The sequence below is a fragment of the Rhinopithecus bieti genome, unplaced genomic scaffold, assembly GCF_001698545.2.
Source record: "Rhinopithecus bieti isolate Rb0 unplaced genomic scaffold, ASM169854v2 scaffold_35856, whole genome shotgun sequence".
Taxonomy (NCBI): domain Eukaryota; kingdom Metazoa; phylum Chordata; class Mammalia; order Primates; family Cercopithecidae; genus Rhinopithecus; species Rhinopithecus bieti.
Genome location: NW_016815820.1, coordinates 521,927 through 547,050, shown reverse-complemented (window position 1 = coordinate 547,050; position 25,124 = coordinate 521,927). Strand labels below are relative to the sequence as shown.

At 39.1% G+C, this 25,124-nt stretch overlaps 1 protein-coding gene across 6 annotated transcripts in view; it reads left to right on the top strand.

Annotated features, from left to right (window-relative positions):
- Positions 1 to 23,255, top strand: part of LUC7L3 (LUC7 like 3 pre-mRNA splicing factor) — a 28,084-nt gene extending 4,829 nt beyond the window's left edge. The window contains exons 2-12 of one of the 6 annotated variants that reach the window (XM_017853957.1): positions 4,009 to 4,075; positions 7,535 to 7,574; positions 8,189 to 8,333; positions 8,739 to 8,813; positions 10,790 to 10,894; positions 11,737 to 11,898; positions 12,787 to 13,070; positions 13,607 to 13,767; positions 17,566 to 17,706; positions 17,812 to 17,917; positions 19,255 to 23,255. In XM_017853957.1, coding sequence (XP_017709446.1) covers positions 4,009 to 4,075; positions 7,535 to 7,574; positions 8,189 to 8,333; positions 8,739 to 8,813; positions 10,790 to 10,894; positions 11,737 to 11,898; positions 12,787 to 13,070; positions 13,607 to 13,767; positions 17,566 to 17,706; positions 17,812 to 17,917; positions 19,255 to 19,303 — 1,335 coding nt within the window. In that variant the 3' untranslated portion in view covers positions 19,304 to 23,255. Of the gene's footprint in view, positions 1 to 4,008; positions 4,076 to 7,534; positions 7,575 to 8,188; positions 8,334 to 8,738; positions 8,814 to 10,789; positions 10,895 to 11,736; positions 11,899 to 12,786; positions 13,071 to 13,606; positions 13,768 to 16,287; positions 16,414 to 17,565 lie in introns of those variants that run through there. The other 5 variants (XM_017853960.1, XM_017853956.1, XM_017853958.1 and 2 more) reach the window with 5 other exon arrangements.
- Positions 23,256 to 25,124: the final 1,869 nt, after the last annotated feature.

Sequence of the window (25,124 nt, the reverse complement as noted above, 5' to 3'; positions counted from 1 at the left end):
CCCATGGAGTCTTGCTCTGTTGCCCAGGCTGGAGTGCAGTGGTGTGATCTCATCTCCCTGCAACCTCCACCTCCCGGGTTCAAGCGGTTCTCCTGCCTTGGCCTCCAGAGTAGGTGGAATTACAGGTGCATGCCACCGTGCCTGGCTAATTTTTGTATTGTAGAGATGGGGTTTCACCATGTTTGCCAGGCTGGTCTTGAACCCCTGACAACAAGTGATCCTCCCTAGGCCTCCCAAAGTGCTGGGATTACAGGCGTGAGCCACCGTGCCCAGTCCTTCTCTTCATTTCTTACTAGTAGGTTAGGAACATTGTTGTATTCATTTATCCAATGAAAAAGTATTGCTCTGCTGGGCGCAGTGGCTCACGTCTGTAATCCTAGCGCTTTGTGAAGCTGAGGCGGGTGTATCACCTGAGGTCAGGAGTTTGAGACCAGCCTGGCCAACATGGTGAAACCCCGTCTCTACTGAAAATACAAAAATTAGCCAGGCATGGTGGCGCACGCCTGTAATCCCAGCTACTTGGGAGGCTGAGGAAGGAGAATAGCTTGAACCTGGGAGGTGGAGGTTGCAGTGAGCCGAGATTGTGCCACTGCACTCCAGCCTGCGCGACAGGAGCAAGACTCCATTTCAAAAAAATAAATGTTTTGCCCTTAGGTAGATAACAGCAGGATAGTACAGGTACAGCACTTGGTCCTAAAGAGCCATCAGGTATTGGTGACAGGAAGGAGTAAATGCACTTTTTTTTTCCCAGTAGGGATTATTCCAATTGCATGTAAATGCATTTCCATAACAATATGATAAATGCCACCACTGGGAAAAGTAAAATTGACCCTTGAACAACACGGGTTTGAGTTGAGTGTATTCACTTTGTACGTGGATTTTTTTCAATAAATATATTGGAAAATTTTTTGGAGATTTGCAACAATTTGAAAAAACTTGAAGACAAATCACATAGCCTAGAAATATTTTTTTAAATTTAAGAAAGGATAAGTGCATCACAAATACATAAAATAGATGTATATACTAGTTTATTATTTTCATACCACAAAATACATACTAATCATAAAAAGTTAAACTTTATGAAAACTTATGCACACAGTACATGGTGCCACTAGCCGTCGAGAGAAAGTAAAGATTAAGTAATAACTGTACAAAATTAACTATAGTACATACTGTAATACTGTAATAATTTCGTAGCCACCTGTTGCTGTTACAGTGAGCTCAAGTGTTGCCAGGATCCACTTAAAATGCTCTGTGACCTGTGACTCTTAATAATCTCTGCATGAGCAATTGGTGTCTATAGTAAATTGCATATCACAGTAAAAAAATGATCCCTTGGTTCTTGTATATTTTCATTATGTTTATTGCAATACTATATAAACTTTTGTTGTTTTGTTCTTTGTTGTTGTTTTTGAGACAGTCTTGCTTTTGTCACCCAGGCTGGGGTGCAGTGGTGCCATCTCAGCTCACTGCAACCTTTGCTTCCCAGGTTCAAGCAGTTCTCATGCCTCAGCCTCCCAAGTAGCTGGGATTACAGGCGTATACCACCATGTCTGGCTAAGTTTTGTATTTTTAGTAGAGATCAGGTTTTGTCATGTTGGCCAGGCTGGGCTCGAACTCCAGGCCTTAAGTGATCCACCGACGTGCTGGAATTAGAGGTGTGAGGCACAGCCCCTGGCCTATGTACCATACCATAAACTTTTGAATAATGCCCTGAGACCCATACGAGTGCAGCTAGTGACATTGGAAGTGCTCCCAAGAAGCAGAAAAGTCATGACAATACAATAAGTTAAATTGCTTTATATGTACAATAGACTGAGATCTGCACCTGGGGTTGCTGGCATTTTAGGCAATTCATCTTTTGTGTACAGATGACCTAAACTTAGGGTATTGATAAATGTAGCACTGTAAATGTGTTTTCACATTTTTTTCTCTAGCTTACTTGTAGTTATTTTTTTCCCTAAACATTCTACAATGCACATCTCTAGCTTACTTTATTGTAGGAATACAGTATATAGCCAGGCATGGTGGCTCACGTCTGTAATCCCAGCACTTTAGGAGGCTGAGGTGGGCAGATCACTTGAGGTCAGGAGTTGGAGACCAGCCTGGCCAACATGGTGAAACCCTGTCTCTACTAAAAATACAAAAATTAACCAGGAGTTGTGGCTGGTGCCTGTAATCCCAACTACTCTGGAGGCTGAGGCAGGAGAATTGCTTGAACCCGGGAGGCGGAGGTTGCAGTGAGCTGAGATCACGCCACTGCGCTCTAGCCTGGTTGACAGAGCGAGACTTTGTCTCAAAAAAAAAAAAAAGAATACAGTATATAGTATATAATTTACAACATATGTGTTAACCAACTGTTAATGTTATCATAACGCTTCCAGTCCAGTTGTAGGCTATTAAGTTTTGGGGGAGTTAGGGTCAGTAACTCTCTCAGTTGTTATAAAGGAATACCTGAGGCTGGATAATTTATAAAGAAAAGAGGTTTATTTAGTTCAGTTCCACAGGCTGTACAAGAAACATGATAGCTGGTACCTATCTGGTGAGGGCCCCAGACTGCTTCCACTGATGGCAGAAGGGGAGCCAACATGTGCGTTATGGCTAGGAGTGCCAGACTCTGTTCAACAACCAATTTTCCAGTCAACTAAGAATGGGAATTCACTGCCACAAGAATGTTTTTTTGGGACCAAACAAACCATATCCAAACCATAGCAGTGACCCTAGCCCCCTGAGTTCAAAGGTCAACTGTACAGTGCACACAGGAAAGGAGTGCATAACCCAGACTGGGATGGATACTCAGGAAAGTCCTCTCAGACAAAGTGGTCTTTAAATACAGTTACGTAAAAGTTTGGTAGGAATTAGCCTGAGGGAGAGGAGAGAGAAGACACCTTACCAGCCTGAAGGAAGAACTGGAGAAAAATCAGTGAATTTGGCAAATTATAAATAGTATTGTAGTGTGTTTGTTTTGTTGGGTGGGGAGTGTAGATAGGTAGGCAAGAACTTGATTTTAAGTAGTTTTTATAAGCCTTGTTTAGAGTTTAGAGTTTATTACATTGGGAAATAACTGAAGGCTTCTAAGCAGAAGAGAGATGATGACTAACTGGCTGCTGTAGAAGATTGATTGAAATTTTACTAGAAGTTTGTGTAGGCAATAAATAGTGAATCATGCCTGCAAAGGTATATGTAATAAAATTAAAGGCATGGAAATGAATATGTGGTCATGATATAGCTGAAACATAAAACTATATGTTATCAGGGACATCATTTTTGTTATAAATTCTTTTATTAAAAATTATCTCTTTGGGGGTTTATCTTTAATACAATGAATTGAACTCTTAGCTAGAAAGAAAATATTTACTTATGGAATTAAACTGTTAACATTAAGGCAGAAGTAACAAAAGACTACAGCGTGAAGGGTTGTTTTTTTGAAACGGCCTTGCTCTATTGTCCAGGCCGGAGTGCAGTGGCGCGATACCAGCTCACTGCAATCCTCCACCTCCCAGGTTCAAGCGATTCTTGTGCCTCAGTCTCCTGAGTAGTTGGAATTACAGGCATGTGCCACCATGCTTGGCTAATCTTTTTTTTTTTTTTTTGAGACGGAGTCTCGCTCTGTCGCCTAGGCTGGAGTGCAGTGGCCGGATCTCCGCTCACTGCAAGTTCCGCCTCCTGGGTTTACGCCATTCTCCTGCCTCAGCCTCCCGAGTAGCTGGGACTACAGGCGCCCGCCACCTTGCCCGGCTAGTTTTTTTGTATTTTTTTAGTAGAGAGAGGTTTTCACCGTGTTAGCCAGGATGGTCTCGATCTCCTGACCTCGTGATCCGCCCGTCTCGGCCTCCCAAAGTGCTGGGATTACAGGCTTGAGCCACCGCGCCCGGCCCCCAAATGAAATTCTTATATTGGTTGAAGCATATATACCTCAAGAAATGAGAAAATAGTTATTTGGCACCCTTCTCCGATATGGTTTTAAAACCAAGCAATTTTTTAAGTACCTTTGTTTTTCTTTACTAGGTTTGTAAATATTATCTCTGTGGTTTTTGTCCTGCGGAATTGTTCACAAATACACGTTCTGATCTTGGTAAGTGAATTTTCTGTGTAACTTTTATCAAATTTATGATATTTAAAATGTTGAATAGGAGTGGTGAGAGGAAAAAAACTGGTTCTTTATAATTCTGTAAAGTTTTTTCTTAAAAGATTTGCTAATAAGTAATTTCTTACTTGGTTTAGATATTTGAATGTATTAATAAATGTCAGTCTGATTAAACATGGTGGCTTAATTAAACATACATGTCTATTTCCACTCCCTCCCAAAACTCCACTTAAATGAAAAAAATTTTAAAAAGATGTATATGGAAGAGGAGATAACGTTAGAGATGTCAGCAAATTTTTGGAAGATGACAAGTGGATGGAGGAGTAGCAGCAAACGCAACAGAGCAGAACAACCTGTACCCTAAAAGCCTGCAGAAGGGGATACTAAACAGAAGCGAGTGTTTGATCAGCAGAACCCTGGACAGGCTCAGGATTTGGAGGCACCAGGTACCACAGAAGACAGGGTTGAGTCATGGGGCTGAAAATGAGAGAGATTAGTCTGTAGTCTAGTTCAGGGTTTCTCAGCCTTGACATTGTTGACATTTTGAGCCAGTTTTGGAGGGGGCTTTTCATGCATTGTGGGATGTTTAGCAACATCCCTCCCTGGCCTTTACCCACTAGATAACCAGTAGCACCCCCTGTTGTGACACCCAAAATGTCTTCAGACATTGCCAGATGTCCCCCAGGATGCAAAATTGCCACTAGTGTAGGCGGTCCTGTGCATCTGTTGATCTTACTCTCCCACCCATAGACCCCAGGAGAAGAGAGGGTTACTTTCAGGAGAAATTGGGCTAGAGAGACTAGTTTATCTGAACCACAAAACAGAAAAAATAATTGACAATTTCCTCATTTCTCTCAAGGATGGTACATAACCAGGATCATTCTGGATATGTAAAAGAAGTCAATTCATTATGTACAATGTTTGCCTTAGAGCATTAGGAGTGTATTAAGGCAGGCCCAGTCTAAATCTTGAGATTTCAGACACAGCAGGGGCAGTAGTAAGTAAAAAAAAAAAAAAAAAGTAAAAGAGAGTAAATGAATCTATATTTTTATTGGTGGGGCTCTCCTCTGCCCTGTTCCTAGAAGGATACAGCCAGATGTTTTTCCCCAGGCAGAAGAAAAGAGGATTCTTCTCTAGAGAAAGTGAACAGTTCCTGAGAAGTGATCTCTACAGGTACTGACCCTTGGGGAATCTCTTAAAAGAAAGTCTTAGTGCCTGGTTTTCCTGTGATAAAAGCCCATTCATGAGCTGACAAACCCTGCCTAATCCCTACTAACTTCCAGTCAGATTTTGGAAGTGTCTTTTTAAAAAATTAGTTGCCTGCCAAGGACCACCAGCCAGACGTTTGAAGAAAGCCTTCAATACAAGAGATTAACAAAACCAACAGAGAAAGAAGAATTTAGTGGAATTGGAGATAATGGGGAAAGCAGAGAGAGATTCTTCAAAATCTTAAGAAATTTAGTATCTTCAGAGACATATGAGAAGATACTATATTCATCAGCAATAATAGGATGCCATAAAGAGGGAACTTGTGGAAAAAGTTTGGAAAACATTTTTTGAAAAACAGCTCTTAGAAATTAAAACTGGAGAAATAGAACTAAAATCGCCGGAAAGATTTGAAAATAAAATTGAGGATGTTTACTGGAATGTTGGGCAGTATGACAGAAGGATTTTTTAAAAACTTAGTCCAGGAATTGTACTTCCAGCTTAATAGTTGTGGACAGAATAAAAGCAGAGGGAATTGCTTAAGAAAAAAAGTTTGTGGTACTAAAGAACATTCATCTTTAGGTTGAGCAGGCCCTACAGGTGATCAGGACAGTGAATGAAAAAGATCCATACCTAGGCATACCCCTGTAAAATTTTAAAACGTGGGGGTGGTACGGGTGAGTGTAGGTCACAGAATTATAAATCAGAATGGCCTGAGACTGGTCAGTAACAATGGGGAAAGTTAAAGACATTGGAGAAACATCCTCAGGGTACTGAGTGAAAATGTGTCTACCAGGCTTAGCTATGTAGCCAAACATCAAAATATGAGGGGAGAAAAGACATTTTCAGATATACACGGTCTCAACAGATTTATCTCCCATGGACTTTTTCTCAGGAAACTCCACCAAAACATGTCCATAAACTGAGAAAGAGGAAAGAAAAAACAAGAGATCTGTAATTCTCATCTGCCACAGAGCAGGAAAGGAATTCATCAGGATAATAGTTCTATAGTGAGCTTAGAAAATAAGTATCCCAGATTGAAGTAAGGCAAAAGGCCCATGGAAGAAAATGAAACTGATGATCTGATGTATTTTGAGTCATATGTGAAATTAGTATTGAGATAGTTTCTATAGCTGAGTTGAAGTGTTTGAGAAGAATTTGAAAATACAAAGAAAAAACTAGGCTCACACCTGTAATCCCAGCACTTTTGAAGGCAAAGGAGGGCAGATCATTGGAGGTTAGGAGTTCGAGAACAGCTTGGCCAACAGGGTGAAATCCTGTCTCTACTAAAAATACAAAAAAATTACCCAGCCGTGGTGGTGGGTGCCTGTAATCCCAGCTACTTGGGAGATTGCAGCAGGAGAATCCCTTGAACCCAGTACGCGGAAGTTGTGAGCCGAGATTGCGCCGCTGAACTGCGGCCTGGGCGACAGAGCATGACTCTGTCTCAAAAAAAAAAAAAAAAAAAAATCAGAAGTGTCTCATAATGCACCTTTGTTTGGCCTGACAGTGAATAGTACTTGCATAATATAAACACTAAGTGTTTATTTATCCCAAAATTTTGATATCACTGGGCGCGGTGGCTCACGCCTGTAATCCCAGCTCTCAGGGAGGCAGAGGCGGGAGGATAGCTTGAGCCCAGGAGTTCGAGACCTGCCTGGGTAATACAGCGAGACCCCGTTCTCCACAAAAAGGAAAAAAAAAAAAAGACAAAATTTTGATATCTAGGATTGATAAATAGCAAAATAAGCATAGAATTTTAAAAGGTGGAGGTAAATTCAAGAAGAAATAGAGAAGAGTTAAGATAATTGCTTTTTAGAGGTGGGAAGAAGTAGGAGTTGGGTACTAGTCTAGTGCTATTTGACTTTATATACAGATTTGAAAATAATAAAGTCAGCAATGATTCAGTTCAGTGTCTATCTCCATCAGTTTTTTTGAGTGGCAATAAAGAACAATTTCCTTTCACCTTCACTCCCTTTCTCTCTCCCTCCCTTACTTCTCTTTTAACCATATATGGTTGCTATCCATTATATTGACTTTGAAGACTGAGCAGATCAGTTTTATGTCCTATTTGGTTATGATGCTTCATGATTCAGTAGGATCAATTTAGATGTCTACAAACTACTCAGTGATAAAGTAAATCCTTTTCTTTTTTTTTTTTTTAAATAACCTTTTGTTTTGGCAAGAAACGGTTGCTAATAATCACAGATAATAATTTATACAATTGTATTTTTCCCCCAGGTCCGTGTGAAAAAATTCATGATGAAAATCTACGAAAACAGTAAGTTATTTTGGTTGTCATTTCCCTCCCAGTTATTATTTGGTTTAAGGGGGACAAGGGTTGAGGAATAATTGGAATTAATTGTAAAATGAGTGTCTGAGAGAAGTCCAGTCACTGGCTGGGGATAGTAAGAAACTTCTGTCTTACTGCAACCTCCACCTCCCGGGTTCAAGTGATTCTCCTGCCTCAACCTCCTGAGTAGCTGGGATTACAGGCGCCCACCACCATGCCTGGCTAATACTTTGTATTTTTAGTAGAGACAGGGTTTCACCATGTTGGCCAGGCTGGTCTCAAACTGCCGACCTCAAGTGATCCACCCACCTCGGCCTCTCAAAATGCTGGGTTTACTTGTGTGAGCCACTGTGGCCAGCACCAATTTTATACATGAGACTTGTCCCAGGTCCAGGGTCATAGATCCAGTACAGTGATAAAGCTAGTGGTTAAACCCCTATGTAAAGCTCTATGGTGAGGGGCAATCAGAAAGGCACTTCAAATACACCTGGTTTACCCTGCAGCCTAAATGCAGTAGTTGTTGAGGCTAGTTAAGATAGGATATTTGAGTTGTAATGGATGAAGATTTAGAAATGAATACTTGTTTATTTTCATGTTACCAGGTATGAGAAGAGCTCTCGTTTCATGAAAGTTGGCTATGAGAGAGACTTTTTGCGATACTTACAGAGCTTACTTGCAGAAGTAGAACGTAGGATCAGACGAGGCCATGCTCGTTTGGCATTATCTCAAAACCAGCAGTCTTCCGGGGTAAGTGAAATCAATTCAGTCTTTGAAAAGGGTCCTTGTTTTCTGGAGATTCAGAGACCTCCCTAATGTTTTTGAAACTTGTCTTCTTTTCATTACTTTGTTCTTTTAAAATGATATGAAACTTATAAGGCATTCATTTTTTCCAGTCTTTCTTAGCAAACATAACATTGATTTTGCTAAACATAAGATTTTTCTTTTTTTTTTCCTTGAGGCCAAGATTTTTCTCTTAAATAGTAGTAACTGACAATATGTGAGTGACCACCAGAAGTTGAAGATAATTGAATTACTATCCTTTCAATTAAGCATTTTAATTATTAAATAGAAATATTATGTATGGTATGTGCAAATTTGCATGTTTATCTTTGTTTTCAACTTGTTGGTAATATGTTTTATTGTCTTCAACAGGCCGCTGGCCCAACAGGCAAAAATGAAGAAAAAATTCAGGTTCTAACAGACAAAATTGATGTACTTCTGCAACAGGTGAGAATTGTATGCATTAATGTCAAAATATTTGAAACAGACGTGTAACCAGCAAAAATACAAGGATGGGCCAGGCATGGTAACTCATGTGTATAATCCTGGCAGTTTAGGAGGCCGAGGCGGGAGGATTGCTTGAGCCCAAGAGTTTGAGACCAGCCTGGGCAACAAAGTGAGACCCAGTCTCTACAAAAATTAGCCAGATGTGATGATGCGCACCTGTGGTCCCAGCTACACAGGAGGCCGAGGCAGGAGAATTGCTTAAGCCTGAGAGGGTGAGCCTGCAGTGAGACGTGTCTGCGCCACTGCACTCCAGCCTGGGCAACGGAGTGAGACCTTGTCTTGTGTGTATGTGTACATGTACATATATGTGTATATAAAAGGACGACAAATAGGAAGATGCTCAGCGTTATTAGTCGTTAGGGAAATACAGATTAAAACTACCATCAAATACCTATTTGACACCTATTAGGAATAGCTAAAATTAAACTGATCATACCAGCTATTGGTAAGGATGTGAGCCAACTGGAACTGGGATATGATATTGTACAACCACTTTGGAAAAAATAGTCTCATTTTTTTCTTTCTTTCATATTTCTACAGATCATATTGGAATCTGTTTTGTTGTCGTTGTTACTGTTTTTTTAAGACAGTCTCGCTTTGTCACCCATGCTGGAGTGCAGTGGCACGATCTCAGCTCACTGCAACCTCTACCTCCCAGGTTCAAGTGATTCTCCTGCCTCAGCCTCCCGAGTAGCTGGGATTACAGGTGTGCGCCACCATCCCCGGCTAATTGTATTTTTAATGGATATGGGGTTTCACCATGCTGGCCAAGCTGGTCTCAAATTCCTGACCTCAAGTAATTTACCCAGCTTGGCCTTCCAAAGTTTTGAGATTACAGGTGTAAGCCACTGTGCCTGGCCTGGAGTCTGTTTCTTAAAAAGTTATAAATGTACCGTGAGCCATTCTCCCATGTATTTATCCAAGATAAATGAAAATGTATGTCTACACAAAGATTTACACTCCAGTGTTCATGAGTGCTATATTCATAAGAGCACTAAAAAAAAAAAAAAAAACCCAGACTGGAATCAATTAAAATATCCGTCAGCAGGTGAGTGGATAATTAAATCATGATGTATCCATATGGTGGAATACCTGTCAATAATGAAAAGGAATTAGCTACGTGAGACGGTATGAATAAATCTTAAAATAATTAGGCTGAGTGAAAGAAGCCAGACAAAAAAGGAATATAGACTCTGGCCCTATATAAAATTTTAGAAAACACATATTTACCTATAGTGACAGAAAGCAGATCTGTGGTTGCCTGGGGATTGTGTTTGGGATTGAGGCTGGAGGAGGTACTGAAAAGAGTGGGTGGCTCACACCTGTAATCCAAGCACTTTGGGAGGCCGAGGTGGGAGGATTGCTTGAGCTCAGTAGTTAAAGACCAGCCTGGGCAACATAGCGAGACGCAGTCTCTCTCTCTCCTTTTGTTTTTGAGACAGAGTCTCATGTCATCACCCAGGCTGGAGTGCAGTGGCATGATCTTGGCTCACTGCAGCCTCCACCTTCTGGGTTCAAGCGATTCTCCTGCCTCAGTCTCCCCAGGATTACAGGTGCCCGCTACCATGCCTGGCTAATTTTTTTTTTTTGTATTTTTAATAGAGATGGGATTTCAACATGTTGGCCAGGCTGGTCTTGAACTCCTGACTTCAGGTGATCTGCCCACCTTGGCCTCCCAAAGTGCTTGAATTACAGGCATGAGCCACCGCGTCTGGCTGAAAGTACATTTTTCTTAACACATCAGTTATACTTTATTGAAGTATAAAAAAAAATCTAGGATGAATTAAACCCAAAGAGGCTTTTGTAAATAAAACCAAACAAAAAGATGGATAAAACCACTAATGAACCATGGGGAAAAAAGGAAATAGTTGGGTTTGAAAGAAATCTTAACTGTTTTTTTCCCCCACTCTTCTAAGATTGAAGAATTAGGGTCTGAAGGAAAAGTAGAAGAAGCCCAGGGGATGATGAAATTAGTTGAACAATTAAAAGAAGAGAGAGAACTGCTTAGGTCCACAACCTCGGTAAGTAAACCTTATATTCACATTATCTCACCTGTCTGTTAACAGTAGGAACTCATTTTTATCTGAGAACCTTTAAAAATTATTCTGATGTTCTAAACTTAGAGTCAGCACAATTTGTAGGCCACAAGGTCTGTGGCAACTACTAAGCTCTGCCTTTGTGCAGTATGCAAGCAACTTTAGATAGTACAAGAAACAAATGGGTGTGGTTGTATCCCAATAAAATGTTAGAAAAAGGCCTCCCTGGCTTGCCAATCACTGCTTTAAACCATAAATTTCCATATGAGCCTGGTTTTATTTTCATTTTTGTTGTAATAAATTACTCAGTACATACTTACATCTTTGTTAAAAATTAATACACCCTTAAAATATCTAATTCTTTTAATTGAAGAATAGAATATATGTGTTTCAGATACTACTGATTGCAGAATATAATTGATCATTGGTTCCTCCATATTGAGTAGGAGATGTTCAGATTATAGTCAATGTGCTTAGTTCCTTAATTAGTTTTGTGTATGGACATCATATCCCTTGAACCTAAGCAAAGAATGATTCATACTAAAATAGGTGGCTTTCTGAAAGGTGGTTTAAATTTTGTAAGGTAATGTGGGTGTTGAACATTGAACAGTGGGTCTCAACATTTTTTCTGGATGATTCAGCAAGTTAGTTGCTGTTGCCTTAAACGTCCCTCTTTAAAAGTTGACCACTTGTAGCCCAGTATTACTGATTTGGGGAAATGGGAAAGAGCAATTCACACACATTAGAAATCTTCTCTAAATGTTGAGTACTTTCTTGAGATTTGTTTCTCTTCCTCAGATGTTCTTGTAACTGATTTATCATTTTAGACAATTGAAAGTTTTGCTGCACAAGAAAAACAAATGGAAGTTTGTGAAGTGTGTGGAGCCTTTTTAATAGTAGGAGATGCCCAGTCCCGGGTAGATGACCATTTGATGGGAAAACAACACATGGGCTATGCCAAAATTAAAGCTACTGTAGAAGAATTAAAAGTAAGTTTGTTTGTTTGTTTGTTTGTTTTGAGGCAAATTCTTGCTCTGTCACCTAGAGTGCAGTGACGTGATAGCTCACTGCCACCTCCACCTCCCAGGTTTAAGCAATTTTCATGCCCCAGCCTCCTGAGTAGCTGGGAGTATAGGCATGTGCCACCAGGCCTGGCTAAGTTTTGTGTTTTTGTTTGTTTTGTTTTTGAGACAATCTCACTTTGTCACCCAGGCTGGAGTACAGTGGCATGATCTCACTGCAAACTCCACCTCTGGGGTTCAAGCAATTCTCATGCCTCAGCTTCCTGAGTAGCTGGGATTACAGGCACACACTACCATGTCCGGCTGATTTTGTACTTTTTTAATAGAGACGGGGTTTTGCCCTGTTGGCCAGGCTGGTCTTGAACTCCTGCCTCAGGTGATCCGCCCTCCTCAGCCTCCCAAAGTGTTGAGCCACTGCACTCGGCCAATGTTAACTTTCTTCTAAAGATACATTTTAGCTATTTAAAAAAAATTATTTTACCTATAGCTACAGCTTTTAGCTATCACTAGCTATAGATAAAAATAACTGTATTTTAATATGGCTTAAATGGAGATATGACCCTCTCATTGATATTTTCCTATGTGTAATTATTTGAAGCATTGTGAGTTCCTGTGAATTTTTGCTGTTTATCGAACTATGAAAGCACTTGATTTTCTTAACTCTTGAGTGCCAGAAATTTGGGAAGAATATTCCTGAGGATTTAGATAAATAATACCTTGTGTAGACAAATAAGATCTTGGAATGTGTACATTTCCCTTAAGGGCATCAATTCCGTAAGTTGGTCTACAGATTACTTCACATTAGTTGACCATTGTTAGTTACATTTGTATAAGAATCCAACTTGATTTTTCTAGGAGAAGTTAAGGAAAAGAACAGAAGAACCCGATCGTGATGAGCGTCTAAAAAAGGAGAAGCAAGAAAGAGAAGAAAGAGAAAAAGAACGGGAGAGAGAAAGGGAAGAAAGAGAAAGGAAAAGACGAAGGGAAGAGGAAGAAAGAGAAAAAGAAAGGGCTCGTGACAGAGAAAGAAGAAAGAGAAGTCGTTCACGAAGTAGACACTCGAGCCGAACATCAGACAGAAGATGCAGCAGGTCTCGGGACCACAAAAGGTCACGAAGTAGAGAAAGAAGGCGAAGCAGGTATATATGTAACACCTAAGACTGATGTCCAGCTCATAATGACTGTGCAATAACAGTAATAATTACTAGTATTATTCCTCAGAATGGTAGTTGGGAAGCTCTTAAGCATTTTTAAGTGATAGGATGGGTTGTGAGAGCAGAATCAGTGAATAAAATAGTTCCATTTTCGGGGCAAGTTCTGTGCTATTTCCCACCTGTCTAGGAAATTTCACACAATCTTTTTACAGTTAGTGTACCTGATGGTCTCTTAAGTGCTTGTCTTACTCATTCCAAGAAATAAAATATGAAATCAGCCACACTGTTTTAATTAGAACTACAAATTGAAGAAGAGTCTTAAAGAGCACAACGATAACTATCTTAGCACTATTGGAGATGAATTTAGAAAGATTTTCAATAATTTTAGTTCTTAAGATTTCTAATGTAAATAGTTTTAGAGGGTAAGTTTTGCTTAGTCTTGTTAATTAATAATATCTACTTTAAGGCCTTTACTCATTGTAATACTGGCTGAAGTTGCCTTTTGGTTTTAAATTATTAAGAAGTAGAGATCGACGAAGAAGCAGAAGCCATGATCGATCAGAAAGAAAACATAGATCTCGAAGTCGGGATCGAAGAAGATCAAAAAGCCGGGATCGAAAGTCATATAAGCACAGGAGCAAAAGTCGGGACAGAGAACAAGATAGAAAATCCAAGGAGAAAGGTTAGTTTATATGAGAATTCAGTTCATTAAGAAACTGGTTTCACACCCTAATCGCCCTGCTCACTTTTCTCCAGACGCAGGCAAAGATCCATTTCATACATACTCCTTTTCACTTTGAGGAACACCATTCAGTAGGAGACAGGCATTCTTTCCCCCTCTCCTACTTAGATTTGTGAAAATGACAGTTTATCTAGTGTTTTGATGTTAAACCGCATCTTTCAGTTGATAACCTGAAGGTTTTTCATGTAGATTCTTTTAAGTATTATATTAACTTTCAGGGTTATTAGGCGTAGGATTTATTATATTACCTTGGTTGTTGGCTACCTTTTTTTTTTTTTTCCACACTGCAGTGTTTCATAATATGTCTTATAAAGTAAGTGTACATTGTTGCATTGGTCTTCATTTGTAGCATTCATTTAAGTTAGTAGTTAACATCTAAGTCCCTAGAAGTTGAATTGCTTATATGTATCTTAACCATGTTTTCAATGGGATCAACATGCCTTTTCCCCTCTTTTTCTTTTTCTTTCTTTTCTTTTCTTTTTTTTTTTTTTTTTTTTTTTTTTTTGTGGCATCCCATTAGCTGATATACTGTGCTGTTAGCACTTTTAATGGACTTCTTAATTTTGTGTGGCATGTTTTCACAAGAATATTCTCATCTAACTTAGCCTTTATTGGAAGATAATTCTGTTAACCATCAGGATCTCCTTTCTGAATTTTGTGTTCTCCAGATTATTTTAGTGTCTTTTATTTTGCATTGAATGAGCTGTTGTGCTTTGCATGGTTTTAGGAATGAGAGAAGGGGCCTATTTCTGATTTTCTCAGCTCTCCTGGTTTCATTTCATTCTACCTGTCTCCATGTTTAATCACCAGCATAATATATGTGCTGCTATTTAGGTTTATTATACTAGTCTTTTATATGTTGTTTATTATATCCTTCGATAGAACGGTCCTGGTTTTTTGTTTTTGTTTTTCCTCTAGACTCAACTAGAACTAGCGGCACAAACCATGGACATATTTTTTGGCCTCTGCTTTTATTTTCTTAACATAAGCACACACTCTTTTTCTGAAATATTTAACATATATTGGCTTTTTCTGTAATGTGGGAAAATGTTGAAAACTTCCTGCCAGACGTGCTAGTGTTTGCCGTTCAAGTTGAGAACTTGCTTCTGTGAATCAAAAGGCAATTGCTACAATGGGTTAACTGATTTAACATTAGATTTAAGAATGTTTTACCCAATCTTTTTGCAAGACTTTCTGTGTAATTTATTTTTGGGTTGAGAGGTCAACTCTCAAGAGCCAGGTATGACTGTCAGGTCAAATTAATAATATTTGTCTTGAGAAAGTTTTTAGTTTTACATTTCCTGTTGGTAGCTTTAGTTGCTCTATTCTGTGTTATCATTTGTGCCACTTAAAATTGTTGGGTTGATTTTTAGGGATAAAAGCTAGCTAGCCTTCATAACTACTGGAAGTCAAAGTTGAGTAGTAAATGACACTGGCCTGACTCATAACAGGCATATTTGTGTAATTTCTGGATAGAGCGAAAAGATGTCCAGAGTTGCTTACCTTTAATCCTAAAATTGTAATGATGGTGACATGACATTTAGTAAAGCTTTTTGTTTGTTGTTTTTTTCAGACAGGGTCTTGCTCTGTCATCCAGGCTGAGTGCAGTGGCACGATCACAGCTCACTGCAGCCTCCACCCCCCTGGCCCAGGTGATCCTCCCACCTCACCCTCCTGGGTGGTTGGGACTATAGGTGTACACTACCATCCCTGGCTAATTTTTTTTTTTGGGGGGGGGGGGGCGGATGTAGAGATGGGGTTTTGCCATGTTGCCCAGTCTGATCTTGATCTCCTGGGTTCAAGCAATCCTCCTGCCTCAGTTTCCTAAAGTGCTGGGGTTATAGGTGTAAGCCACCATGCCTGGCCCCTAGTAAAACTTTTGTTTAAGCAGAATAAGCTGAGTTATGTTTAGATTAGCAACAGACAGGGATTTTCCATGTGAGACTTGGTGGAAAGAGAGAAGATACCGAGAAAACTGTATCAGGCTTGTCTTCCATAATTGGGTATGCTATGATAGAGTTAAACATTGGAATCTCTTTTAGAAGTGATATAATTTATTGGCATTTTGAAAATGCTATGTAAAAATTAATTAATTAAAAATCAGTGTGCAGATGGGTGGATTTAAAAAATGTAAAAAAAAAAACAGAAAAGAAACTACCATGTAGCCATCTAGGCACTCTTATAAATGACTGAAGATCTGGACTTTGGAACCAGGTGTGAGCCACAGTGGGCATTTAATAATGGCAAATGAGAAAGAGCAAGTTTATTACTCCAGGTGCTATGATAGAAGCAGTTTATCTCATTCCACAAATGAAAAGTGGTTTCTCACACAAAGCTGTCAGCAACCAGTGTAAGGTACTCTCTTTGTCAAGAGAGTTTCCTTTTTTCATCTATAGCCCTAAAATCCACCACAAATTGTGGATGTCCTTAGGACTATTAAGATCTACCATATTTACATAGGGCAGAAGATAAGATTATTGGACTGACTACTAGTCCTCTACGGGACAACAAGACGACTCTTCCTCATTGAAGCTACCTGTGCACCGGAGAAGCCCATAAGGCACAAAGGGAGGACTTTACCACAAGGTCAGTTAGAGCCCACTGTCCTGGCACAGTTCTTACAAGTGGACAGACAGACATGAAGCAAGTCTTGCACTTAACTACTTGGACATGGCTTGTGTATTTTGCAAGTGTTATGGACTAAATATGCTCTTTTACATAAGATCTTCAGTTCTCTGAGTGGGTGCCCCTCCCATACCATGTTTTGTTTTCATTACCATCTCTCCTAGATATTTGGTGTTATGTCTTCATAACTGTGCAGAAACTATGTAGAGGGTTCTGTTTCTCTTAAAATGTCTTTTTGTCTTATTAACTACTCTGCCAGAACAGCTATTCTTAGTAAGGGGAAAAGTAATTTTTCCAGAAAGTTTCTAGTTGACTTTAACATTTTCTGTAGAAATTTTTTGTTGGGGGAATACTTGGAACCGAAAAGGCTAGACTATGCTTGCTCTGTGTACCACTTTTACCTCTAGTCTGAGGTCTTACCCATCCAAAGAATAGTAGAGGAAAAGTTGTTTACCTTTTCATTCTTCATTTGCAGCTGAGTTGAATTTTAATTTCCCTTTTGGAAAACAACTTTCAGATGGCATATATATGACTTTTCTTAGCAAAGCACAAAAGTTCAGTTGCTTAGATTGGGATTTAAGATCATTTTCTTTCATTACGCTTATCTTTCTTGGATATTCAAATATATATATATATATACATTTTTTTTTGCGTTTAAAAATATGTAATTGTATTTTTTAAAACATGCCTGTTATAAACATTCAACTTTTTCTCACCTTTTGGGGTCACCATTTTTACCCTTCTAACTTAATAATTGAACCTCATGTGAACATAGTTTTGTATGCCGTCTCTTATACCTTTCCCCATGCTTTTTGATGTTTTTTACCCACAATGAAATCTACTTAAATATTATATTCTGCAATGTGCTTCATAGCTTCTCAACAATTGAGAGAATTTGCCCACTATTTTACCTTTTGCTTCCTTGAATTCCCCTTCCTGCCTCCTCTCCCATATATTACAAATTTTGTCCCTTTGGTAAATTCACCAAACTGTTGCTTGCAGTCTGTGGGAAATGATTGTCTCTCATCTCTCAGTTGTTTCACTTTTTTTCAAAATCATGTCTTTATTGTATTTTACTTTAAAATCCATGGTCAATGTCTTCTTTTATGGCAGAAAAGAGGGGATCTGATGATAAAAAAAGTAGTGTGAAGTCCGGTAGTCGAGAAAAGCAGAGTGAAGACACAAACACTGAATCGAAGGAAAGTGATACTAAGAATGAGGTCAATGGGACCAGTGAAGACATTAAATCTGAAGGTGACACTCAGTCCAATTAAAACTGATCTGATAAGACCTCAGATCAGACAGAGGTAAGTGTATTGTTTCTCACTTTGATTAGGGCTTTTTGTTACTGTTTGACAGTGCAGCGTAAGTATGCACAGATGAAGATGGAACTAAGCCGAGTAAGAAGACATACAAAAGCCTCTTCTGAAGGAAAAGACAGTGTAGTCCTGCAAAACATTTTGAGGTACATTGTTTTGTCTCAGCTATTTTGTAGCAGACTCGTGCCCCCATTAGTGTGCCTCTTTGGAAATTATCGCCCACATTTGTAATATAGTCGCCATTGAAAAGTTAATTATCCTTTTTTTAGGGATTTTGCTGTCATTTCTTTTTTTTTTTTTAAATAAAAGGTTGAACTGTTTTTTTTTTTTTTCTTTTTGGTATTAAGTCCATCTTGTGTTGGTACATTGGCAGAGACATATGCTTTAAAAACTTAAAATATTTCGGAGGCACATGTTGGACTACTTTGTTTTAATTAAACTGCTAGTATTTCTTTGTCAAGGATGTTTCTAGTTTTTTGCTTTATTGCCTTGCATTCTAATGCAGTTTGTTCTGTAACTCGAGAGCCAGTAGCATTGGATTGATGGAAGTGTAGGGTTTATGAATTATTGCAGCTGACTACCATACCTCACACAGCGTTGGTGTTGTGAGCGGCCCATGAAAAGCCAAATTAAAAATCAAGGATTCAGTCAAACTAAGCAGGTACTCATGCCAGGTACTCCTTTCTCTACCCACATCCATGTTTGAATGCTATTGCCTGTGATCTTTACGCTTAACTGTTGTGTATCTTTTTTGTTCTTTACAAGAAGTGCAGAGGGGTTTTTTGTGTATTGCGTGAAAACTTACCAAATGTTAACAGAATGGAATTTTTTTTCAACTGTATGTAGGGCTGCAGTGGTGGCCAGAATTAGATATCTTTAAAGAATTTTAAATACAATAAACACTTCATATTATTCGCCTTGTTACACTCAATGCAATTCTCAAGTCTATAAGAGGTATGTGCTTAATATTTCCTACTGTGTAGGAGAATTTGCAGTCAGCCATAGGTATGTAGGAATAGTCACTCACTGGCTGATACATTTAAAGCAGCAGTATGAATAGCAAGGACAGACACCTTCAATTTGTGAAATCAAAGAACTGTTGCACTATATAGAATGAATTTGGGTTTTTTAAGAACTATTAAAAGTTAGGTACTGCAAGTGTTCTTAAAACCTGTAAACTTCATTCTGTGGGCTAGTAGCGTGGGACAAAACATTCCTAATGAAAGGAAGTACCAATTAGTTTATTTGTTGATGGCATTCCCCTTTTGGGAAAGCAATGTAAGATTGTGTGTGTCATTCACACGTAGGGAAGCATACACAGGCACATGGCTTTAAGAACCACACTGATGGTAATTAAAAAGAATACAAGCATTCCATATACACATGTTAATTAGCAGTTAGTGACTGGGCCAACACTTTCTCATAAAAATTGGCCTTTTACATGTTGTCTAATTATCATTTTTCCCCAAATTTTGCGTTGTAGGACTACTGTTCGAAGATTTTGGAAGAATACTGAGAACGGCATAAAGTGAAGATCGACATTTAAAAAATGAGGTGAAAGAAAGCTATAGTGGCATAGAAAAAGTATAAAGCTCAGTTAGTTTTTTTATTATTATTATTATTAAAAGTTAATTCAGGACTGATGTGACCTATCAGATTTCAGAACATGTGTTAATAGTATATATGCCACTGAAAACTTAGGTCCTGTATCATACTTTTTTCTTTAAGACTTTTTAAGAAATATTACTTAAACATGTGGCTTGCTCAGTGTTTAATTGCAAATTTTCATTCTCGGACTTTGAAAACAGGATTAAACGTTAGTATTTGTGTGAATCAGACTAAGTGGGATTTCATTTTTACAACTCTGCTCTACTTAGCCTTTGGATTTAGAAGTAAAAATAAAGTATCTCTGACTTTCTGTTACAAAGTTGATTGTCTCTGTCATTGAAAGGTTTTAGTATTAATCTTTTTCTAATAAAGTTATTGACTCTGAACTAGTCCCCTGTTTTAAATACAAGAGTTACACTATCACTAGAGGTGTTGGTGTACAGTTTTATCTAATTTGTTCTGTTTAAGACTAATTTTTATAGAGTTTCTAATGTTTTAAATAATGGTGCTTCAATTTTAGGTGGTTATGAATAAATTTGAATTTTGCTTTTAATAGCAAAGATGTACAGTGAACTAAAATATATTTTTACATCCCTGAGAAATTCCTTTAGTAGAAAATTCCAAGTATCCTGACAAGCACTCTTTAGCTAGCTAGCTATGAAATAATGATGTAGAAAAGCATTCAAGTGCTAGTTTTTGTTAAGTCCTGTATCAAGATTTCTTCTCACCCGGTGGTGTCAGTTTATAAATGTACTTGTGTATAGGGTGTGTACTATATATGGCAAGGGTTTTCCCCCCCTCTTAAATGATTATTTTTGTGTCACATCTAGGAAAACTGGCAGCATGTTTCTATCCATAGCCAGCTTCAACTGTATAAAAGTATTCTCTCCAGCTACGTGTATACACACGCACATATATATCATAGCAATTCCTTGTGGTTTATAACTTTCAAATACTGCTATCAGTTTATAGGTAAAGAAACTGAGTGTGTTAAATGACTTACCCAGGGAGGGTCTTGTGGCTTCATGTTTATGGAGTTGCTAGGTCTCTGTCTCATGGTCCAGTGCCTAACTGTTAAGACACTGTGTTGATTCTAATAGGCATAATGAATTGTTAAAGAATTTACTAAAATCTCTTCCACCAAACTTTGAAAAATAATGAAGCCCCCAGTTTAGAGGCTCTGTTGGAAAAAATGCTGTGGAGACAGAGCCCTCCTGGCTCCCTAGCTGATCCTGGAGATGCAGCAATAGATGAGTGGGTTATCTCTGAATTTGTAAGAGATGATTCACATGAGGATTAAGATAAAATGGGAGGTAAAATCTAACAAACACAAAGATAGCTCCCAGGCACTGCTTTGTGTAGTTTGACAAGATTGTGGTTGTAGTAGCAGAGGACTATAAAATGATAGTTTTTAAACCATATTCTGACCCTAAGTATTAAAAAATCTAGGAAGTTATTAAAATACAAGATTTGTTCTGCTCTGTCTCCTCTAGAATCAACATCTAACTTAAATGAAGTATAATAAATGAGCTCATATGAAACGGCTTCCTCTATGGACACTTAGATCTATTGTAACTATTGAAGTTACCTGGGATTTGGGGGCGGTGGGAGGAGGACCTGCCTCCTCAGGGCAGCTATGACTAAGGCCTGGCTTTAGTTATGGAGAGAGACCTAGAAGTTGAATTTTACACCCAAAATTGATGTGGCTGAAGAACTGATTCTTGCTAACCATCTCATAAGAATCCAGTATGAGACCAGTTCACTAGAAGAAACAAACATTTCTGCCATGCAGACCAAAAAGTTATTAGTTGGTGAATATATATTTTCTCTTTGGAAAGTCTTTAAGGGGAGCAAACCAGTTTTAATCAGATTGCTTGGGAAGTTTGAAATCTGCAATCAGTTGGTCTTTAAAAAAAACCAACAGCATTATTTTGAAAATTTAAAGACATGCACAAAAGAGGAACAATATAATTAACCTCTGTTAACTCATCACCAACAAGACTTATGACCACTCTTATACTTCATGAGTGATTGTATTTGTATCCACTGTCCCCTATTATTTTCGAGCAAATCTCAGACACACCATTTAATCTGTAAATAATTCAGCATGTATCTCTAAAAGACAAAGACCTCTTAAATAACAGTTCACTAGTATAAAACAAATTGGGTAAACTTTTGTCAGTCATCAAACCATATAGCACTGGTCCAATAGTTTAATTTCCATTGAGCCTTTCAGGAGCACCGACCAGTCTGCTGTTCAAGACATCCTCTCCTCTGGAATGTAGAGATGATACATATCATGCTTCTTTTTGTTAAAACACTTTTTTTCCCCCTTCAAACACAGTCCAGTCATTTTTCAGTTTGGGTTGAAACATCCTTCTTGTTTTCTTGATCTTGAGCTTATAATAACCTAGTCATATTGCTCAGCTCAGATATTTTTACCCCCTCTCCTTAGGCATTCTGGTTCCTTAAATATAGTTAGTGTCACAGAGGATAACGAACCTTATTTCCGAGGTCTGAGAACACTTGGACCACACATTGGTTGAGCTCAGCCACCTTCTGATTAAAGTTTTCAGAGTTGTTAAGAACTGAACATTTTTATGGTGGAAGTTCTCTGAGCCCTCATCCATTCTGTTTTTAAAAATGCATTGCCGATGGGCTATGTGAACATGTTTTTAAACATGTTATGTGCATGAAACATAAAACACTTTAAGTTATTATTATGTATACAATTCTGTGGGATGGGACTTCATTCAGGGTTGGTTTTCAAGCTTGATTTCCTGAGGGATGTTTTAGTTGTTTGTGAAAGAACCCCAGGTCTACTTTTGAAATTTTGTATTATAATTGTAATGTTGCCCATGGTTAAAAAAAAAAAGTGTTCAGTGATCTGTCTCCTACTACTCCTATCCCTCTGTTTTTCCTCTGCAGGAGCTTGCTGTTGTTAACAGTTATTCTTCCAAGTAGTTTTCTTTGTGGGGAGATGGGAGGTGGGAGGAAATATAAACATACATGTATAAATCTTTCAAAATATATGACGGTATACCCGTATCTTCTGAGTCTTGGTGTTTTTACCTGGTAATATTTAGAAACATTTATTTTGAGATAAAGGAGACAGCACTTTTAAGTTGAACCTGTAGTTTTAAAAGTACATTTCAAATAAGCCAAAGCAGAGAAGTAAATGTATTTTCATTGTTGTATCAGAATTTTGAATTTACTATTTTAAAAATTCAAGAGTTTTGTAGCTGATCTATTTCTTCCCCTCAGCCATCCCAAATAGGTCATTTGTCAACAGATTTAAGAATGTTTAGGAACAACAACTTTGAGAAACGGGAAACAATTTGGCATAAGTGGGTGTGCCATAACCTCTCATAGCCATTCACTCTCGGATACATACCCTAGAGAAACTCTTACACGTGTACCAGGGGATGGATTTAAGCATTGTGTGTAATAGGAAGAAAAGAAGAAAAAACCTGGGAAGACCCTAAGTGTCCACCAACAGTGTGTTGGATAAATACTGTGGTATATTCCAACAGTGGAATTCCACAGAAGTGAAACCGAACTGCAGCTCTATATGTGAACATGGACAAAACTCAACAACAGAAGGATCCAAAAAAAGCAAGTCAGAAGAATACATCACTATGGTTCCATTTCAATGAAAGTCAAAAACAGGCTGTCAAATACATGATAAAAGGAAACGATTAAGACAACATTTAATGTTAGCCGTTCTGATGGAGGGAGAGGTGATCATGAGGGCAGAGAGGGGTCTTCAGAGGAACTGGCGAGGGTCTATTTCTGAAGCCCTGTGGGCATTTTCTTTTTTAAGCTGTATGTTTATGTGCTTTTGTATGTACGATATTTCTTAATAAAATTTAAAAAGAATGGGAAAAAGTCTTGGTGCAGGTAGTTACTAATAGATACATAAGCTGTAGTGTATTTCATAAAAGTAACCATCAATGAGTGACAAATTTAAAGATACTGTTTCTTGACTGCCCAATTTAAGGTTTTATTTTGTTTGAGACAGAGTCTCACTCTTGTCACCCAGGCTGGAGTGCAGTGGCACGAGCTCAGCTCACTGCAACCTCCGCCTCCAGGGTTCAAGCCATTCTCATGCCTCAGCCTCCCAAGTAGCTGGGATTGATTACAGGTGCATGCAACCACACCTGGCTCTTTTTTTTTTTTTTGGTATTTTCAGTAGAGACAGGGTTTCACCATGTTGTCCAGGCTGGTCTCAAACTCCTGACCTCAAATGATCAGGTCCACCCTGGCCTCCCAAAGTGCTGGGATTACAGGTATGAGCCACTGTGCTCAGTCTTCAAATTGAGGTCTTCATTGTAGTTCTTAAAAAGCTAGAAACGGCGACAAGAGCAAGACTCCGTCTCCAAAAAAAAAAAGCTAGAAACAAGACCTAAATGTATGTTTCCTATGTGGTATCTTATTTTCATCTTAACATAATTTCTACTTGTCTGCCAGCCAGGGAGCTGATGCTTTTGTTTTCCTGTCTAAGCAGCTTCCAAAGAAGCTTTTCTCAGATTTATGCCATTCTGGGAAGGAAAACTGCTGTACTGTGCTGTACTCCTTTCCCTGGCCCAAGTTAGATTGTCACTTCAGAGAGGCTGCTGCTTTGGCCTTGTTCTAATTTTAGTAGGGGTACCGTGAACACAAAAATGTTTACTCTTTAAAAAGAGGAAAGTGATTGAAATTTGAATTGCACTTGCAGATTCATAAGGCTCATATAACTACGGTCAGTTCACAGTAGCCCTGTTACCCCTCAACTATGCCCCAGGTAAGACTTGGATCCTCTCAGTATGAGCATAGGGCTTGGTTGTGGGTTTGTCCAACACACATCCCTGAGTGTTCCTATGTGCTGTGGAGTAACTGATACCTTTGGATACACCGAGGCGCAGCTTCAGCCCCCTCCACTATGGAATCTGTCCTCACTGCAGCAGTGGCACCCTCAGGGCGGTACCTTGTACGTAGGACTTCTGAAGGAGTGGAAAGGGGTAGGGCTGTGAGTTACTAATCACCCTATTAAAAGTGCAGAGTTTGGCCGGGTGCGGTGGCTCAAGCCTGTAATCCCAGCACTTTGGGAGGCCGAGGCGGGCGGATCAAGACCATCCTGGCTAACACGGTGAAACCCCGTCTCTACTAAAAAAAAAAATACAAAAAACTAGCTGGGCGAGGTGGCGGGCGCCTGTAGTCCCAGCTACTCGGGAGGCTGAGGCAGGAGAATGGCGTAAACCCGGGAGGCGGAACTTGCAGTGAGCTGAGATCCGGCCACTGCACTCCAGCCTGGGCGACAGAGCGAGACTCCGTCTCAAAAAAACAAGTGCAGAGTTTATGAACAACTAAGAATTCTAGGTCATTTCCTATTTCAACCTAAATAGTTCTGGGACTTCTCAAGATGGCATTTTGGTACCTGATTAATTTCACGTAAGGCCATTTTAAAAATCAGTGGAATTGGCCGGGCGCGGTGGCTCATGCTTGTAATCCCAGCACTTTGGGAGGCTGAGGTGGGTGGATCATGAAGTCAGGAGTTCAAGACCAGTCTAGTCAACATAGTGGAACCCCATCTCTACTGAAAATGCAAAAAAAAAAATAATAATCATATTACTGGGCATGGTGGTGGGCCCCTGTAGTCCCAGCTACTTGGGAGACAGGCAGGAGAATCACTTGAACCCAGGAGGCAGAGGTTGCAGTGAGCCAAGATCGTGCCACTGCACTCCAGCCTGGGTGACACAGTAAGAC